Source organism: Eutrigla gurnardus (assembly GCF_963514095.1).
Source record: "Eutrigla gurnardus genome assembly, chromosome: 15".
NCBI classification, from domain to species: domain Eukaryota; kingdom Metazoa; phylum Chordata; class Actinopteri; order Perciformes; family Triglidae; genus Eutrigla; species Eutrigla gurnardus.
In genome coordinates, this window is record NC_139938.1 from 9,995,776 (window position 1) to 10,017,671 (window position 21,896).

The 21,896-nt window shown below is 40.8% G+C and overlaps 2 protein-coding genes across 2 annotated transcripts in view; both read left to right on the forward strand.

Annotated features, from left to right (window-relative positions):
• hspa8 (heat shock protein 8) overlaps positions 1-21,896 on the forward strand; it is a 160,183-nt gene that overhangs the window by 6,121 nt on the left and 132,166 nt on the right. The window lies entirely within an intron of this gene.
• jhy (junctional cadherin complex regulator) lies at positions 313-20,545 on the forward strand. The gene is made up of 8 exons (XM_084029617.1): positions 313-780; positions 4,427-5,093; positions 9,118-9,557; positions 9,854-10,139; positions 15,768-15,857; positions 16,760-16,876; positions 17,888-20,388; positions 20,476-20,545. Exons 1-7 carry the CDS (start codon positions 401-403, stop codon positions 18,086-18,088), a joined length of 2,181 nt encoding a protein of 726 aa, XP_083885743.1. The 5' UTR covers positions 313-400; the 3' UTR covers positions 18,089-20,388; positions 20,476-20,545.

A 21,896-nucleotide genomic window follows, 5' to 3' on the forward strand; every position in this document is an offset into this window, starting at 1 on the left:
CACTCATCTTTGGCTGTTAAAGTTATTCTATGCTATTATCAGGAAGGGGTCACGAATTTAGAGGACACACACACACACACACACACACACACACACACACACACATATATATATATATATATAGTTAGTATATCTCATAGTATATGAGATATGAGTTTTTTGATGCATCTTATCATAGACCTGCACTTTCACCCAGACAGATGTGTGGAGTTCAAATTGCTTTGTTTTTACAGTCTGCTATTGATCTTGTACAATAACAATGTACACTAATTGTTGTATTCTTTACTGGTTGCAGTGCTGTACATTACCATCCTGCTGAAACCTTCTCCAGTTCATTTTTTCATGAACCACATGGATGATCAGATCTTCGCGAAGCAGACAGTTCACCTACAACACAAACATGGATAAAAGACTCAAACATGCAAAGATTTCAAGAGTGTTGAGGACTGAGCACAAGAAGCATCCTCCTTCGAGGCCAGCAGTTCACGTTGACCAGCTTGACTCCGCAGAGTCCGACACAGAGAGCTTGGCCCATGAGAGAGCTTACCAGCAGCATGTTGGCCGCCAGGTACAAAACAAGCACATACTGCCTCAACGGGGGAATGCTGACAGCTTACACCGAAGCAATGTAGATGAGGATGCATGCAATGAGGAGGAAACTGAGCATCATCAGCTTTATGACAGCCTTGATGCAGCAGCACACTCCTGTGCCACAAGGAACTGCACCCAGTTACAGACTAAATGCTTGGATAACCAAACGAATGAAAGAGAAGGAAGAAAGTAAGTTACCCAATTTATGGTTTGGCACATTGACACTCATATGGTGTTTGATTAAATGATGGTATTCAAATTAACACATACACACCCAGCATCACTTAGTTGCAAAGTGTGTTGCACATGAAATTGCACCTAACAATGGCATCAGGCTGTAATGGACACACCCTGAGTACATTCAGTAAAACAGGGAATTAGGCTTGTTTAAAACCGATGTCTTCAGGCCAAGACCCCTTTGCTTATTAAACCGGGCTAATAATAATGTGTAGTGCAGCCCATAGTGCCATATATAAAATAACTTTGTAATGATATATGTATACAATGCTAAGCCATTAAATGACAGATTCATATATTTACAGAACATATTGTAATTCTACATTGGCATTTCTATATCACAATTTTACAACATTTAACAAATAGGAAGATTATATTTGCTTATTATAGGTTGCTGTCATGTTATTGTGTATTTTTGGACATATTTTTATATCTTATATCATTTTGGGGACCCCCTGCAGTATCTTTGCGGATCCTCTAGGAGTCCTGGACCCCCTGTTGAGGATCTCTGTGTTAAAAGATACACCACTCTTACCTCTCTCAATATTTTTTGACTTTCCTACTCTGTAGCCTTCAGCGCCAAGTCCATTGAAGACTTAAATCTTTAAACGGTTAAGTCATTTCCTGAAAAGGCTCGCTACCGTCGAACAGGAGTGTATTTGTTGGGTAAATTTGGTGCAATAGTGGTAGGCTACGTATTGCAACATGATAGTGTATTTAGGATTTAATGAAAACAAACACTGTGTGTTCGTGGCATTGAAGGAACAGGTCTATGGAGCAAGGACAATTCATTAAGACGTTGTCATTAAAAACTAAACCTGAATTGAAAAAGGAAACACTGACACTGAATCACTGTTTTCCAAAAAGTTATGTTGGCAGGATGGCTAAATGAAGCCTTGGGGCTCTAAGTAAAGACAGTGACACCTGGTGGTTTGTAAAACTTACAGCAGCCCTTCAAGACTGGGGTGGAGGCTTACAACAATTTGATTGGTTTAGGCTTTCTTATGTGCGATAAAAAAGAAGCCTGCGTGTCTGTAATACTTGTTTATTAAATGCAGACGGTAGTGTGCAATATGTTACAGTAAATAAATGTATGGTCCAAGAAGCCTATATCAAATAATTTTATTCACATCAACTACATTATTGGTATAGTTTAGGTGTCCACTGTGGGATTCTGGGTTTTTACTTCATGGTTGATATTTATCATTTCAAGTAAATATCCCTATTAATCTGAACAAATCCACTTTTTTTTTCAAGCTCATGTGGTAGATCACAGCTGACCTAGGTAGATCACACCTGACCCAGCTAGATCACAGCTGAACCTGGTAGATCACAGCTGACCCAAGTAGATCACATGCAAATAAAAATGTTATCAATATGACCTTTAACTTCCAATAATGGAAAGCATAAACCTGGTTAACAACTTGGATTATAATAATTTTCTGGAGGTTTTAATCGCTAGGGTCAAACTGACCCCAAGGATAACAGATGTTATAAAATCTGAGGGTAACAGCAGGAGGGTCAGAGTGACAATACAGTTATGAGGTTTGGCCAGTAGATGGCAGTAATATAATTGCTGAGGACTAAAAAAAAGAACCCACAGGGTTCGTAAATATATATATATATTTATTAAAGATATAAAAATATTAATATAAGATATCAAAAATATTAAAATAAAGAAAATAAATGTTTGTTATGTTTTGATCACATTATTGTCTGTGTAGTTATCACAATAATTATATAAACATGTGCTGTTATACAAGGTATTCATTATAATGGAGATGTACCCGACCTTGTTCAATTTGCCTATTGAACCAGCCTGTCACTTTAGCTTGCACACGGTCTGTGACAAATTAATTAAAATTAAGCAGATAATAGTGCTGCTTAGATACAGGGAACAGGAATACAGCAAGGTGAATGGCAGCAGCAATCAAACCTTTTACTTTTAAACAGCACATGGATGATAAAAGATAAATAGCCCTCATTCATCACTTAACAATGAAGTGGTGTCAGTTATTTAATGAGATGCAGGCAATGATGGTACGTTGTAGTGAAATGGCCTAATTCAGGTGCTTTCATAATAACAGCTTTCATTTGAGGTAAATTAGATTTTTTGTTTTGTTTGGGTGGATCACAATAAGTGGTCACTCGTGGTCCATTAACAAGGATCATTGTTGCTGAAAAGGAGATCTCTCTTTCTCTCTTTTGAAGGAGCAGAGGGAGGCATCTATGGTGAGAACAACACCACATCTGTGTTGTCGACTCGTACCATTGTTTCCCTTCTCTCTCCTGCAGACACAGCCTGATAGTCATTTCCCTCCTAAATAGAAAAGGGGCATTCTCCATTTCCCCATCATTAACCCGCACACATTGGTGCCCACCAAGTGTGGATCCCTTTCCAAAGTACATTGTTTCAGAGGAAAATGACCATGACATATTGTCACAAAAGGCTCAATTTCATAGAGCCAAGGCAGTGGACACAGACCCATTTCCATCATCATGTTCTCATAGTCCTCACTGCTGCCTCCTCAAAGCGGGTAAACCTTTTCACACATTGCTATTGCATAGTTTACAAACCCAATGGGCATTGCCCATTCAAGTAGAAGATTCCTATTTATTCCCCTTTTAACTATGTTTTACACGTACCTCACTCCAAATATTACAAAAGTGTATTTGAGTATAGTCTGTAAGGCCAGTTTTTTCATTTTCTCATTCAGTGCTTGTCACTATATTTCCCTGGCTTTTGTGTTTGGGTGTCCGTATCTTCGGTAAGAAATATTAGACTGTGGAGTTTTGCCACAGTGTTGGAAGCATCACGTTCAGCTGCATGTTGGCTATAATGCATTCTCCAACTTGTTTGAGTCATTAGAGAGACATCCCTTACCCTTTTGGCCTCATTGAAGTGAAGGGCCCTACACCTAGGCAACCCCCTCCGACGCACAACATAACGGCAGGAGAATTAGGCTCCCCTTGTCCTCCATGTAAGCACAACAAAGAGGCTCTCCGCTATTTATTTTAATGAGATCTTTTCATCACCATCAGAAAGAGCATTTTAGCCTGCAATTTTCAAGCCATTTCATAAGCTGAAAATTGCCGTTTGTGAACCATTCCCCCGCTAGTAGCTCTCAAATACACTCTCATTAGTGAGTCTGGAGGTGAAAATACGAAAATTATCTGTAAATACAGGCACATAATCCCCCTCATCTGTTTCAATTTCAGAAGTCTCTAATAAGACCTTGCTCTGTTTGTTTGAGGACATCATCATTTTAATAATGGTCTAATGCCTCTTGTTCCTTTGACCTTTAAGAAAAGCCCAATGTGACATTCAGGTGGCTGGTTTTAAATTAAATCAATTACTAATATATGACTGAGACTATACTTTACATATATAGACACAATTCCAGGTTCTTATTTCCTATTTGCCTTTAGTGCAAAGGGTGGAAGTGAGACATGCTATGCAGAGCTGAGGTGAAGTCTGAACAGGTGAGTCTTTTGTGGAAGATGCCAAGCGCCAGAACAGAAATCAGAAAGGAGTCTGGACTTTGCTGAGCGACATTTTTGTTGATTTGTTTGTAATTGTCTTTCTTTCACCTCGCAGCCAGCTGCTCACTGACGATGCCTATTCTGAGCTACGCTATGAGCCCAACTGGAGGAGCAACCTGAGGGGAGCTGGCTGCTTCAATGAGAGTCCACAGATTCCCACTGAGGAACACTCCCACGTCCGTAAGGAGAAATCTAGTCAGTCCTGTGGTGACAGTGAGGGACTAAAAGGAGGATACGGATACATCGTCGACACAAGTCCAGCCGTTGTGACTTCTCATATAACTGGCAATGACTTTGATCAGCCGTTCATCCTCCACCAAGAGGATGGTCAGACTGGATCTGGTCAAAACCAGGCTTTACAACGTAGATCACCAGAGCCTGACCATTCTAAACCCTCCTGCATTATCACTAAAAATGAAAGCGACAAACCTTTTTGGAAAGTATTCGGAAAGAAGAGTGGAAATGTGCGCATGTCCCCTGAGCTGACCCAGGATATACCAGTGTACATCCAAGATTTGAAGACCTACTACCTGCACAAACCGAAACGCACACAAGGAGGAGCCACTCCCATACAGCCGATGAGTACATCTGCATTTCCCAAGGTTTTGACAGGCAACATAGTGGAACGCAACAAAAGAACCCTGGGACGCAACACATCCAAACGTGGCTCCTATGTGAGTGTGCATTCACGGAAGCAGGAGGTACCTCATAATAACAGCAAGGTGTGTATATAATTTCTCCAACAGTCACTTCAGTGATTTTAACCATTTGCTGTTAAAATCACTGAATAGGAATTGAATCATTGAAATGTGATAATAAACTCTCAGACAGCTCTGTAATGGCCTCTCATAGGCGGGCTCTCTCTTGAAGCAGGGTGCAATTACAGAAACAGACACCAGGAGCTGCACTAACATTGATAATAACGTGTGGGCTGTCAAGCCTTTGTTACACTTACAGAAAATATTGGAATGAAAATCTAAAATCCCAGTTTAGACTGTGACATTTATTTGATATGTCCCATGGCCTTGTTTGGTGATGGACAGATGAACAGAATCTTTAGGATCTACCTTTGAATTGTCTTTTTTCTTTTACAAATGAGTTTGTTTTGGAAACGAAAAATGCAGATTCTGGTTGGAGTTATGATTGAGGGTTTGGGCCCAGATATTGGTGAGTTTCTCATGTTTTGAATGAACATGACAGAGATGATAGATGATTACATAAAGTAACAGTATTAGGATGTTTTAAACACAGTTATGGGGCTTGTTAGTGCACCTACACACATGCTGTTGTGTCATTATATTTTCCAGAGATTAGTTTGATTCACTGTTCACTCAGGGGACAAGACAAGTGTGTCAGTGTATTTACTCTTGAAAGAATATTCTATATTCTAGGATGTTTGCCCTGACCCAGTCTGGAAAATTAATTTGCAGGGGAGCATAGTTGTTTTCATCTGCCTTCTTCCCCACCATATAAAAAGAGCCATATCTGGCTATGCAGTGCTTATTATGAGTTGATGTGTACAACAAGAACATCAGAGACGCATGGTTACCAATAGGCTCTTAGACATCCCTGCACCTGGCACAGTGGCATAATTGGTCGGGATGGCCCGCATTCCCCATTTGTTGGGCCACAAGACTGTTTGCTGGCTATAATACCCCCCAACCATCTGAGCCCCAGTCCTCTACAATGTCTCATATCATCACCATTTACATAGTCAAGAGCCGTTAGCTTTGTGCAATGGTAAACAGAGCCAGAGCCTTTCCCTCTCCTGAACCCTTGTGTTTTGTCATTTCCCTCTGAATTCGCTTATTAGTTTTCCATTGCCCTGTCTCCCCAAAGACGTGTCTTACTTAATGGGGGACATAGGGCACAAAAGGAGAGGCCCAATTTGTATGTAGTTTATTTCCTGTTTCATCATAAGATTAATCAATGAATTTGTTGTGTTACGGCAGCTGTATAACGTAGCAACAAAGCTGTTCAGAAATAAGCTTAAAGCAACGTCATTTTTAAACCATATTTTAGAAACCGACTCACCAAAATAAAGTAATATTTATGTAATAAATGCAGTTCATTGCAGCACTCTGATTAACATGGTTACATGGAAAATCCATCCCAAAAACAGAACAGACATACAGATTTCTCATAAACAAAAGATCCAAGACTCTCGCCATCATGACAGGACTTCTCTAGTCCTGAATCAGTTACAGGTACAGTTTGTTTGATTGTTAAATGCACAAACACAGATTCAAATTAATTATAAGACAGCATCTTATGGTTGTGTCTCTTGGTCAGAATAGGACTGTTTATTTTCACACACACTGAATGCAATATCAAAAATGTAATTCATGAGAACATCTTCTATCTTCAGTATTCGATTTTTGGAAATGTAATATTATGGGTCAGAGAGAGAAACAGAAAGAACTTGTTATAATTAGGATAAGCACGCATGTTATATCACATACCTTGTTGCGCTTCCTCCCACCTTCCTTGTTGTAGCTCCTTAGAAAAGATAGCAACACTCCATGTACAAATCACATCAGTTCCACAAATCAATGTGTCCAGACAAGCCAGTTGTTGTTTGGCCCTTTTTAAAACAGCCCATTTGGTTCTTTGAAGAGTGCGGCCATCTGAAGGCAACTTGTTGTAATTAGACGTGTTATTAAATGTACACAATTTCCTAATGCAGCAAATGTTTAGCTCGGCCAAGTGGCAGAGTGGCAGTAGAAATGATTGGCTTCATTGGGGCCTGGGCCTGGGCCTCCTTTGATAAAGACAGAAGTAGCAGATCAATCTTCTGCTATTGCACTCACCCCTTAGAGTCTCTACTCCTCCTGCAAGGCCCTCACTTCAAAGCTAGGGCAACATAATGTACAATCTTTTAATAGCTTTAGACCAAAGCTCTGGGGAGCTCTCTGCCACTGTATACCCTGCCTCAGTCTAAACACCTAATCAAGATTACCTGGGCCGGCCACAATAGCAGCTAAATGCAATTCAAGATCCACAGCCCCCTTTGAAGTCTTCATTGCCAAAAGCAGATGTTTCCCGGGTACAGGAGGTAATACAGCTTGCTGCAATTGCTGGACTTTGTTGTGTCATCGTCTCGCAGAGAAGCAATTACGAGCCTCCCAATTTAGTAAAAAAGATATTACACAGATTACCATGCTCAAAATGAAATACAGGCTTGATCATTTGCTCCAACTGATGTGTGTGTGTACACTGCTGGACATACAGTAATAACGTACACCTGTTCCTGATCTTCAAACAACTGCTCATCTGTAACACCACCCAAATGTCTAAAGGTCTAAAGGTCTCGGCCATTTCAAAGAGATTCCCCTATTTGGTTGGTGAGTTCATGTGCGTTTCCATTAATTACCAAAAGAGTAAGAATGTACTCTATGAGTAGAGACAGAGTATACAGCGAACAGGTCGAGGTGGTTTGTCCAACAGAGCCCTAATAGGAGCATCTCAGCCTATTAGATGCAATCACAAACACACTTACCGATGGATATGTTACAACTGGATCCACTTATTCCTTGTGACCTTCATCTATTCAAGCTCACGGAATTGGTGGCATTAAGTGAAAAAGTCTTCAGCCTGTCAATACCATCGATCCACTCACATGGTCCTCCACCACTGCGGGAGTCCTGGACTTAACTAAATGATTTTCATTACAGCGTTAACACAACATATTTCCATGCCACAAACGGATACATTAGGAACAACTGAAACAGTAAATCGATGTAATACCATCTGGTCGAATAAGACAGACATCGATTGTAATGGATATTGATGCCCCTGAGTAGCCAGGTGTAGTTTGTAGATTTGATTCCGTTCTTCAGTTTCTTTCTCTTTGTGTTCTGTCTAAAGGTACTGCAACTCTTAAGGAGACAGAAAGTCAAGAGGACATTTCAGACTCGCTGAAAACTCGGTAGAAAATCTAGTAATATCTAGTTTATTTTGGCAGTATTGTGTGTTAAGTCTCAACAAGGGCCACCTATAGCTGCTGCACAGTTGGGACACTATCAGCTTGGCCTTCTCCTTTGGGAATGTAGACACAGCCACTGATACTGTTGTTGCACTGGGCCTTGCCAGAGATTATTATTAAAAAAAAAAAAGAGGAGTTGGAGTGAAAAAGGGAGGACTGGAGAAGCATTATTGTTTTGAACACTTGAGCAGCCGCCTTGACGCTGCCAAGCAGATGAGAATAAATGTTTTCCCAATGGAACAGGCAAAGCTGATGTTTGCTAAATCAGCGGCATTAGATGCATGATGTTGTGTTTCTTTATTTCAACAGGGACAATTGTCACTCACTCACAGACCTGCAGCTAAATCATTGAGATCATGCAAAGAAGAGCTCCAGTCCGTTTTACACTTGGGAATGAATTGTGCCTCTTATCTAAAGCTCATGCTTGCCTGTTGTTGTTTTTATGGTGTAAATGGGGAGATTTAGGGTTGATGTTTTTTGCTCAACGCCACTTCAGAAATAGGCCAAACTATACTTTGCATGTTAGCATATCTCAGAGTTTGTTTGCTGGTATTAAACACACAGTATTCCAGTTGGGTAAGTTAGTGACTGTATCTCATATTATATGCCTATTTTCAATTAGGGTATGGAGGTTTTTGTGAAGAAAAAAAAAATCTTTTTTTAAATCAGTCCTGTCTATATCACTACCCGTTTATTGTTCCGACTTTCTACATCAATGGAAAAATGTTATCCTCAGACTGTTAATCCGACTCTAACCCCAGGTCACCCAGATCAGCGAAGGTAAGAAAGCCCTGCGGAAAGGATACCACAACCCCCCTCAACACCAGCAGCAGCAGCCCCCTGCCCGTGAGGTCAATGCTGAGCGGGGAGACTGTCTGAGCTCCCCATTGGCAAGACCGGCCGCTGGAACTCAGCCAAACCCCCAGAAGACGACTTCATCGCAGCCTTTGCTCCCCGCCATCCACCTCAACCCCAACGCTTCATCCCATCTCCTTCCATTAGTCCAGCAGTGTGGACAGGATGACATTATCAATTTGGCATCTCTTCCTCATGATTGTCCTCATTGGAACGCTGCATCTGAAAATGAACTTGCCTTTTCCCCTGGAACTGAACCAGGAATGTCCTCTACGATGTCTCGGAAAGGGGTAAACACACATCTCCACCGCCGAAGCCTGGAGGGAAGCCCAGAGAAATGGCAAAGGTGAAGCAATCACACAGTTTTGTCTGACCAGAGATAATATTACATTTTAAGAGTATCATCAAAATATTGCTGCATCAAACAATAGCAGACAATTGCATTAGACTGGAGAACAACAACACAATAACAGAATACTGGTTCATGTAAACACAAATACAACATATGGAAATGAATAAGAATAAAGGCATATGTATGATTTAAAATAAGATTAAAAAAAAAAATACTTTTTTGTCTAGTAGTCTGTTGTGTGTAGTCATGGGTGTCCTCCGTATTCACCCACCAATGACTTTGTGTTTCAGGACAACTGCATTAAAGTGGCCATTATCCTGTGAAGGGGAGGACCTGAAGTGTCCAAATGAGGTTCACACGAGGCAGTTTCCACAAAACCTTCCCAGGACACCCTCCACCTCTACTTCACTGGCCTCGGCCGCTTACACAGTTCTACCGCCTATAGGAAAGCCAATGACAGGAGAAGAGCTGAGCCCTGGTGAGAACACAGCCGTCCCCATCCAAAGAAGCAGCTCTGACAGCTACCTGGCTCAGATGGAGAAACAGAAGCAACTGAGAGGGAGAGTCCCTTACAAGGTTGGTGTGTCCGAGTTATTAGGGTCCAAGGAGGTAGAACAGTTATATGTGTTTCATCAGTGTATTATCATATGTTGGCCATCTAGTCTGGGATGTCACATGGATAAAAAAAAACAACAACAATAAAACAACATGGGCGTATAATGCATGTATTTTTAAAACTGGTTAAACAGAGCTCCAGGGCAGCAAAACTCACTGAACACATGCTGAATAATTGTGGAGCAGTTAGAAAAATAAGAACTCATTATGCAGTTTCACCTAACAAAAGTGACACATGAATTCTTCAATTGAGTGGCATCCCCCTTTAATCCTCACATAGACAAGAGGTTACACAAATAAATGTCCCTTTGAAGTCCCAAATAATCCCTTCAGCTGTCTCCATGCAGGGACAGCTTAATCCAGCAGGAGTGTTCTGGTAACTAAGGGCACAAAACATCAGGTTAATTGTCTAGCTCCACTAAGCTACACTTAATTGCCATAAGATGATGACTATATAAACCACCGGGCTGCAGGCCCTGAAAAGCCATTTAAAGATGTGTGTTAGAGGATAAGGTGAATCGAAGGGACAGTCTGTGAGGCGCAGGGCCACTAAAGATGCCCATTTGCATTTAATGATTTAGCCGTTTTTCCCCTCTACTTTGGTCTTCCAGGCTGAGATGTGTCCTGACTTGACTCAGCCTTGTGCAGGGTATTAAATACAGTGGACTATTGCAAATATAAGTCTTACTGGTAATCAAACGTCAGCGTTGGTGCAAACTGACTGCAAACAAACAACATATTGATATTTAAAACATAGCCTTTTTTGCCGCCAAGATTGAAGTGTACCCTGCACAGCCATTGGATTTGTCGTATAGGGACATCTATGAGTGTGTCCGACAACCTGTGCACAGACCAGGCGGCAAACGCAGGTCTGAAGAGTGAAGCCAAGCTGAGCTGCCTTTAATGTGCAGTTTCTCTGCTGGCCATCAGGGGGCGATTCCTCTGTTTGCAAAAAGAAGTCTGATTGTGCGAAAGTCTCCAAGAAACGATGATTTATTATCTCAACAACAGAGTTTATGGTCTCAATCTTTAGTGTCATGTCACTTCAATACAACATAAACTTAATTTAGTAAATTATGGTCCATTAATAGAACACAAATAGACCATAAAGTAGGGGATGCTTTAGGGCGTGGCTACCTTGTGATTGACAGTTTGTCCACACTATCACGGCCATGCTACCATCGCTAACATGCTACCAATTCAGTTAGCTACTAATATTACTTCAACACTTAGCTGTAAAGTTGAACTTTAATAATGAAGCTAACTCTTAACAGCTTCACCCCAGAATCTAGATCCGGATCCAGTAAGGTTGCTGCTCTGAGTGATCACTTGCTTCACTGGTTGCAAAAATATGACGACGGTCATAATGCCGTACTCAAGGCTTCAAAACCGTAGTCGACAAACCAATTAGTGACATCATGATCATTACATCATGGACTCTGGCACAGACCAATCAGCATCCTGTGAGGAGCTACTGGTAGCAATGGGGGTGGTGTGTGTGATGACACAGAGAGGCGGCTGTTCATCTTAACAGAGCATAGATGCTGCAATAGCATCATTGATGGAGAGTATTTATTTTTTCATTGAAAAAGAGCAAAGAATGACATTGAAGGCCTTTTTCATTCTTCTCCCGACTGGTTTCGGCAAGAGTTTGATTGACAGATGGCTCAGCCAATCACCTGCCACGTCTTTGTCAAACAGTTTCCAATGATGGTTTCTCAGATGGCACCATATGGCATGTCAGGTTAGCTTTAAGTGTCATAATACAAGGAGATTATGTGTGAACATTGATTGAGTGCACACCCTTGCACATGGCTGGTCATGCTCTCAGCAAATGATGCTCTTTGTGCACGTGTAGTCTAGGGGTGACCCTATAGTGGACTATTCCACAATTTGATCTATGGAGATACAACTGCCGATATTACAGTCGAACCTTCTCAGTGGCAGAACAATATGGTAAGGAAACAATGGTTGATTTGATTTGGGTTATATGAGTGCTGAATGTCTGATTTGACATATAATTCCTTGGTTTCTCCCAATCATATTTTCAATTCAATTCAATTTCAATTCAATTGAAAGCATTTGAAAAGTTAAAAATAACACCATAAGGCTATTGTTTCAAAATCAAAGAATAAATGTATTAATCAGAGCACTCACATTGAAACGCAGGATATATTTATTGATTGAATGATTCTCTAAAATCGCGGGGCAAAGGGAGTTTGGTAAGTGGAATAAGGTTTAACATCTATTCACAACCACGAAACACAAGCAGGCTGAGAAACGGTGTGTCATTCTGTCATTCTATTGATCTGGGCCCTATTCCAATACTCTGGATAACCTGCACTACACACACACACTGCACTACTAACAAACAGCACTGTCCATTATTCTGAAACAACAGCCATTAATATGTATCTGGGCCAATAGGTTGTTTTTAGTATTTTTTATATAGAGTTAAATTCGAGGACAATCAATAAGCAAAATAAATGAGTGATGAAACACTTGACCAATGAGATTACCAATCAACCGTGTAAATATTTGGGAGGTACCTAGAGTAAAATGTATCATATTCATTGTTACATCAACTAACAGTTGACTTAGATAAAGCCAAGAAAGTACTCATTGTATTCATGTATTCATCCTGTGGTACCCAGCACTCCTCACCCCCTGACCTGCTGTCTCCCCCACCATGTTAGCCATCATGTTTGACGAGATTACAGGCTCAATTTGTAGATCAGTCTTGCTGCAGTGCCTGGGCATGAAAGCAGATGAGCGTGACTTAGGGGTCGGCGGGAGAGGGGAGGGGGCTCGGAAAGAAAGCTACCCTGTTGTGTCCGTGGCTGATGGCTAAAGCAAACTGAAATCCTCCTTCCCAAAAGCAGCCTGTAAAATCTGGAATGATTAGCTCCCTTTTGTCTGGGGCAGCTTGTGGATTGCATGCACTCATGAACATATTGTCACACACACACACACCAGCAGCTGTAAAGAAACAGGTATACAGTACACCTCTTTGTGTCTTTTCCACACTTTGTCACATCAACTTCTGCTCAACACAGAAAAGGACGTCACACCACATACTGTCTGACTGAAAGACCACCTCACTGGACTACAGTGCATAAGCAAGGACCGTTTCTATAATCACTTTAACAGAAAATGCAAGTAAACCAGACTAACAAGGCAAGGCAAGGCAACTTTATTTGTATAGCACATTTCATACATAAGGCAGTCTCAAAGTGCTTCACATCATAAAATGTCATACAATAAAGTGAAAAAAAATAGAAGGATTAAAAGAAAATAAAGGCAAAATTAAAATGCATTACAGAAAAGCATTAGAGAAAAACCCTCATTAAAACCAGCCAATAATAAAATAAAGTTCAAAATGTAATAATAATAAAATAAAATAAAAATAAATCATTAAAAACAAGAATATCAAGGAATAGAAAATACAGTGCAGCATAAGAAGTTCACAGATAGCATTGATTACTGAAAGGCAGCAGCAAACAGAAAAGTCTTCAGTCTTGATTTAAAACAGCTGAGATTTGCAGCAGACCTGCAGCTGTCTGGAAGTTTGTTCCAGATATGTGGTGCCTCTCCATGTTTGGTTCTGAGGTCTGGATGGTTCGTAGCTAAGCAGACGATCAGAACAGTCTACAGCTAAGCTCGTCTCTGTGAGGCGATATGTAGGCTTTGGTGTACTTTGCGCCAAATGCTAACGTCATTATTTACTTTAATCCCAATGGCAATGTTAACTTTCAATTAAATTCCATTTTATTTATAGTGTCATATCACAACAGAAGTTATCTCAGGACACTTAAGGCATTGAGCAGGACTAGAACACACATGATTTTCAGAGTTAATACACTTTCAAAGTCCCCACCTCACCCTGGAGCAAGCGTTCCAGCGTCACATAATGATAAGAAAAAAACTGCAATAACAGACTTTGACAGGCTCTTGGGTTCCATCTGCATTTGGTATTGGTAGTAGTATTAGTAGTAGTGGTAGTATTAGTAGTACCAAAGTATGAATTCATTACATTTTGACACTAGATGGAATGATTATTATTAAATTCATCCTGAGGGGGACATGAATGTCTGAACTAATTTTCATGGCAACCCGTCTGATCCTTTATGTAAAGGAAACCACTTAATTACAGCCTTGGATGACAATTCTGAATATCATCCTTCGGAAGAAACGGACTTCGGCGTCTACGTTGGCCGCGTACTATGTGTGTTGGCGGTCTACAGATGATTTCCTGTTTGCGTCACCTTTGCTGCTTTCGTCGGCTAGCAACCAGCTAGGCAAAAAAGAGCATAGAGGAGGTAACTAACGCAATCTGATTAAAATGAAGCCAGAGATCATATATACTTATTTTTATTTGATATGATGATGGAGCATATGCTTCATTATAAATTTCCAGGGAGAGTGCATTTCATCTCCCGCTGCTGATCAGCTCACACCGCTCATGCTGTAAGAAAACAATCTGCACGCAATGAATGTTGGGATAAGTTGGACCATGAAGGATCCATCAGGTGGATCCTCTGAATCAGTAAAAGATGGCCGCATTCCTGACCTGCTTTTGAAGGTGTCTTTGAAATGGGACAGCCACTGTGTCTTCAAATGAATCCTCTGAGGGATGTGGCAGCTACTCATTCATTTTTATTCATATTTCATATTTGTCAACATTTCTAAGCATGTAAGAGATCATTTCATAGGTAAGTGGTAGCCATAGACTGCAAGCCTTTTAAATCAGACTTCCCCAGAGCGTATACGGCCAGAGTGTGAAAGTCCTGGAAAATGATCTCTAGGAGAGAGAGGGAACCCTGCTTGTGCTCATGGGCCATAACTGTTTCATAAGCACCTTTCGAATTGTGAAAGATATTACCTCAACAAATACCACTCATATCCATTTCCCCGCTGGCTGCGGCCATTTGTGAGTTTGCTCAAATATTGTGAGTGACAGTTCAATCGTCCCAAATTATTGGCAGGGTCCTATCGCCCATATGCAAACCTACGCCCTCGGTGGGTTTCATCATCCAGGGACATTGAATGTCTGAAACTAAATTTCATGGCAAACCATCCAAAAGTCACATATTTCAGTATGGACCAAACTGATGCACCCACTGATTTTCCATCTGTGGAGCCACGTCGCTGGTGTGGCTGGAAGCATAAAGACAGTCACTGGTGTGTGGCTGAGCATGAAACAGACTCAGGCTTCATCGTGTCAAGAATCCCCCAGACAGATGCATACAAAGTCACAGATTGTGTCCCGAGGAATGCCCGACTGTACCTTACAGTACTGTGTATGAGCAACTGTAAAAATATTCCTCGAACTGCTGAGCACTTTCTGGCCCCCTCTTATAGCTCAGTGCATTACATTGTTAGATTGGTCAGCGTTTTTCAAGCTTCTGAGAAACAAGAAGGCAGGAGTTACTGAATTAAGTCAGCGTCAGTCGCACATTTGGTATTAAAATGTATCAAAATTGCAGTCGGGAATTTATTGTTTTGGGTCAACAAAGGTCAACTTCTCTCTCTCTCTCTCTCTCTCTCTCTCTCTCTCTCTCTCTCTCTCTCTCTTTCTCACTCTCCCAGGCATACAGTCTGAAAGATTACAAGCAGCTGAAGTCAGACATAATCCTGCGAGGAGGCCTTGGTCCGGACCACACCGCCATAGAAAAGACAGTAAGTACTGATCATCTGTGTCATATCAGCAGAAATGAGCAGTGAGCCACTATGTTGTGTTAGGTGGGTTCATGTATCCAGTTATGGTTATGATAGATTAAGACGTTGGATTTTACAGGAGCACGCCTGTCATTTATTAACAGGGTTAGCAATCTTTTAAGGTATTAGTGAATAGATGAGACTGAGCAGATTAGCTAACAAGCAGGGAGACGTGCATCAGCTATATTTTCTTATGCAAGTATTTAAGAAGAGCGTTGCCCCTTTTAGCATATACATATTTCTGCTTTCTAAATTTCAAAGCCTCTCCGGCCTTTCATGTTTTTTTTTTCTATTCAAAAAATAGATGATAAAGAAGAACATGATACAAAGCTTTCCTACGTACTAGGATGTTGTATTAATTTGCTGTGACTCAGAAAAAAATGTGAATTAGAATTAGTTTGGTCAAGCATGATGTCTGTGCCTGATGTTCACTCGTGTCCTTCTAAATCCACTGGCTCTCTTCCAATCGTCCAAGTTCATCATTTAGAGGCTCCCGTGCTGTTCTAAGGATGAAATGATATTTACAAAGCACATGAGAGTACCCCTAAGAAGTTAAGTGCTTTGTGCTGTGCTGCATCTTTTGTTAATCCCCAGTTGTAAAAAGGGAGCATGTTTGGTCAATTTCCACTAGATTGAGCCCTGGGCATCTCCAGGTCGGAGCCTATTAGTGAATGATATGTGTAAATGTTGATAGCCCCACTGAATGGCTCGCCGGGTTTGGTTTTGTTGGCCTGCGTGGAGAGGCTCTGCCGAGGGGAGCACAAAGAGAAAACATGGCTCAGTTAATTAAAGTCCCTTTTATAATCTGCTTCTATTTCTCTCTCACTCCCCCTCTCTCACTCTTTCACCGTCATCATGCGGAGAAAAAGAAACAACAGAAGCTGTATTCTAATGTGATCCGCGAGCAGAACAAAAAGATAAGTAGGATTCCCTTACGACTGGCCAAGGACCCGGAGGGCAAGGAAGTCCCCAGGATGAAGGTGTGTGTGTGTGTGTGTGTGTGTGTGTGAGAAACTAGCACATGTTTGTTTGTTTGACAGAGAGTGCAACGTTGTGACTGAGCAAACTGACAAAGCAAGAGTGTCTGAGATTAGGAGACGGTCACTGGTTCCAGTTTGTTATCAGGATCTACTAAGCCTAACTTTCTTGATCCTGGATTACTGAACTTGCAGCAGGTTGGCAAAATATGATCATTAAGTAGGTTAAGGTACTATATATATATATATAGGTATATCTTTTCAGTCATGCTTTCACTGTATGTGTATTAATAACAACATACATATACCAGCATGATAATAAAAAGTTATTGGAGTACTGCAAAGATGTATGCTTTTTTGACCAACAATGAGACTTTATTAAGCCATAAAGTCTCATTGTTGGTCAGTTGTTTAAAGCATGTATCATTTCTTATTGAGAAATATCTCATTGAGTCAATAGAAACCATTTTATTTGTAATGTCGACACATGCTTTCATGGCATTTGAGAGCAATTCACTGAACAGTCCCTGTCATATAAATAAATAAAATGAAATAATCTCACCATCACTCATATGATATATATTCTATATAAATATAAACTCATCTTTGGTCAACCTGCTACAAACGACTTATTAGAAGTGCTGTTTTAGTGACGAGCATTTATCAAGTGTTGAGCACCAGACTGAGTAAATGGAGCTCGTTATTGGGATTCTGGAAGAGGTTTTTTGGGACGGTTATGTTATTTTCCCAGACAGGAATTATGCGGTTTACACATTCTCATTTGAACTTCACTTAACCAGGTAGCAGAGGTCACCATGGTGAACCACCAATGAATTAAACTCACTTGTATAATTGACATCTAATTGATGTCTGTTACAGTCAGCGACAGAGAAATAAAATGAACTTATTATATTTGAATGTGTTTGTACAGCAGAGAAAACACATCAATGATATTCGGACTGCATCTTGTAATTATTACATTAACATGTGTGCATCTCTCTCTTTCAATCTGAGGCCTTGGAATATGCCAAGACCATAAGCAAACCTCCTGTACAGTCTCAACCAAAACCGAGACAGAAACACGGGTCTGAAGGCTCCACCGAGGACGCTCCTTACCTGGACGTCTCCCAAATGGCCACGCTGGAAGTCCTTAAAAAACGGCATGAAGAAGAAAAGCAGGCTGTGGCCCTCTTCAGAAAAGTGCATGCTGTCTGAAGCAAGGTGTACTTCAGGCATGTTTGTGCTCCGGTTGTAGGACACAACGTGCTGCCTCTCGGCCTGGTGTCACAACAGCATTCATTACACACAGGTAATAAAGATAAACTGTGGGAAGCTTGGCAGCCTCAACCAGCATCTGTGTCACTTTTAACATCGTGTGTCACCAGGAGAGATTCGACAAAAAAATAGATTGGATAACTTATTTGTAGTGGGGTCCCCCCGAAAAAGCTTACCAAAGGTCATTTCAAGGAAATTACTGGAGCTACAAAATCTAAATATGGTCACCAAACCAGATTAGAGAAAGTGGAATCTTAAAAAACCTTAACTGCTGAGACCCTGACTTCTTGAGGTGGACTTTAAAAAAAGTTAAGGAATGAGTCATTTTTGGCAAACTGGCATCTATTGACCATTAAAGCAACTACAGTTTAAAGCACTTGGCTTCGACTTTACCACTCAGCTGTAGCTGGTTCCTGCTTAAACCTGAATTAGGCTGCATTCACACCAGATCAGGTGGTGCGGCAAAGTGTCAGTCCTCCCATTAACTGGATGGGTGTGGGTGGTGTGTTTGGGATATGTTTGGCAGAATCACTTTTTAAAAAACACGGAACCCAAGGTCACGGAACCGGCAATGACTGTACCATCGAAAGTAAATGGGCCAATCCAACACACATAACTAATGGGCCATTTAGGTGACACTCCCACATCAACGCCCAACTGTGGTTTGGTGTGAATGCAACCTAGTGTTGTAATGTTTGCATCCTACAGCGTAGGAATGGATTGTGGTTTGCAGTTTGAGTTTCCACGTACTGTTGTCTATGGCTAAACATGTACTGACTAGATATTTGAGAAAGCTGCACGTGAGTGAAAATACATTTTAAGGCCTTCGTTATAGACCAATCTTAATGTTGGGCACTTCAAGGAAGAAAGAAGGATATATATAAGAGGTTTGTGCAGGTTTGCCAGGAGTCTGGAAGGGAACAGCTGATGATCTCCCAAAAAGACCACCAACAGGAAAACGTTAGATCTGATTTGTATTCAATGCATTATATTGATTGTAGTTCTAGCAGTTGCATTATGATCATGTATGTAAATGTTCAATAGACCGATATTAAACGGTGTCTCTCAGATGTGTTATTGTTCATCAAGAGGTGAGGGTCCCTGGAGTCCTGTCGGCCTTAATTAAATTAAGTGGTTGTAGTATATCAGCGACAGCACGAAGCCCTGTTTAAATTCATTATATAGTCTACTTCCAGATATCCCAGACGACTGGCAAGTGCCCATACTTTATTTATCATTTATTTTCACATTAGTCACATTATCAGTTTGTCTCCTGTCAACTCATTACACGCACTGCGACATCCATTCAGCCTTTTTTATGGGTCAGATCTGTCTCCTTCCTCCATTTCTCTTCCAGTGTAGAAAAGCTGCTCAAATGAAGGACGACACTTTGAAGCCCCTGATTTGCTCCCAGTCCTGCGTGTTGTTGCCCTATTCTAACTAGTTACTCCTCCCAAGCAGCTCATTTTACTAATTGAACCCTCAGATCATTATCAAAGCACTATTTACCTCTGTGCAGTATTTTTAATTAGATTATAGTCTCTATTTAACCCATCATGGACTCTTTGAAGCTCTGTGTTTTTAGTGTTAAGTCCTCAGATGCGTGGTTGGAAACAAATGACAGAGCCCTTTTTAATTTAATGAGAAACGCTGCCTATCCACATTCAGTCTCTTTGCATCTTTTTTAGCTCCCACCTACTCATTTTTTGCCATTGAAATCCAGTTAATTGAAGGAGACTTTCGCCGCTATACATGAAGGGGGCCAAATTAGCATCCCTTTCTGCCCATTGGGAAGCTAAGGCAGACGCTGATGCTTTGATGTGAGAAGGGCGCTTTCAATAGGCGGCAGGCTTCCTGAAAATGAGCTGATGGCCTGCTATTAGGTCCAAATGCAGATGCGTCCATGTGTTGCAAAACGCTTAATCTTTTAATTGATCACCTTCTGCGTGGCCTATTCTCCACATACTTTCTCCCCCCGCTGCCTGTTACCACATTTTGAAGATGACATGGATTGCTTTTCAAAAGGCTAGGAAGGATTACAACTGCATATTATGTCAGAGATGCGGTCGTGGTAAATCAATTTAATATGTGTAATAAGGGCTGTTTTCATGTGTGTGGGTGGATCACGTAGCAGGAAAATAAAGGGCAATAAAGGTTGGTTCAAATTCTCTGTTGTTTTTCCAAATGACCTACTATGCCTTTAAGTAAAACACTATTGTAATTTAAACATTATTTATTATGTTTTATCATTTCACATCGTTAATTCATTTCATTTAATAAAGTATAGATTAATAACGTATAATAAGTTGGTATTTTCTTCACATCAGGGCCCTAAATATGTATTCATATTTTAATCAATCAATGCTTATGTTTCACATAGATACTTTTGAGGCCAGTCCACATGAGGGCAAGCCCGCCTCAGGGACTGAGATTCAACCAGGAAACCAGTGCCTTGTATGTGATGGGATTCATTTGTTTGCTAGTAAATACAGTCAGCAATTAGATATAATCAGAATACTACATGATGTCCCATCATAGAAGTTATGAATGAGCTTACTCTAGCAGCCCTCTCTCACCCAATCACTGACGAGCTCTCATTCCTCACGCCTAAAACTAACCAACCAAACCAACGACTGCTACAAGAAGGCGAGAATTAGCTGAATGACGTGGTTTAACGCTGCATTCAAGGCAACTTAGAAATATGGGACAATATCAAGTAAGATTAGTGTTGAGAATTGTGTTTGTAGTACACAGTCTTGTATGAAAAAAAGGAGTTGTACAAGTTACATTGATTTATGTTTCACATATATTACACTGTTCTGTCAGAATTGATAAAGAGCTGTGGGCTTCTGAACTTGTGTATCGGCTTTTAACTGAGCAGATGTTAAACTAGTGCGACTGTCAGCATGGTGAGACCGAGGTTCTCTTCAGGAGACAAGGAGAAATAAAGTGATGGAAGTGTCAGCGGGATCTCAGAGAAAACACATATCCCATAATAACCAGCAGAAACACACCAGCGGCCTAAAAATGGCATTCAACCTCTCACCCATGAGGCCAACTGTCTGTTTAGATTCCTTGTTTATGGTTCATGGTTATCATAGCGGTCAGCATCTATTGCTGCTAAATTAGCTAAATGAGCTGAACTAAATGATCTAACGAGAGCTAGCTTGTATGCTTGTAACTACCACAGCTAATGCTAAGCTAGCAAACTGTACGTAAAGCCGCTAAGTAGGCTAACGTTTAGCAAGTGTAGCACTGCCCACTCAGATGACAAAGATGAACCCAATCCTGAATCCCAACTGTTGGTTCAAAGAACATGGTCCACGTTGAAGCCAGGCGGTTCGTAGCAGAGCGGGAAGACAACAGATGCTAGTTTTAGACTTCTTTACTAGCGTTAGCTCCATCAGCTTCTATCAGGTAATGTCACCACCTTCAGCTGTAGCAAGTAGCCTGAGTGCACCTCATATTTGTGGATTTATTTTCCGAGGTACGAATTAGACCAAACTATAGCAGAAAGGAGGGAAGTCATAAATGCCACATGGCCCAAAAACAGACATTTGTTGAAGTGATCAACAAATGTGCAAAATTTCACGAGTACAAAAGGATGCTCAAATCCAGATACACCACTTGACATGTAAACCTATAACATTTTTATGTGAAATTGAAATATGTTTATTATACATATTTACAAATTGCTCTGTATTCTTGTAGATATGACTTTACACAGCACAAATAAAGAATACATGTT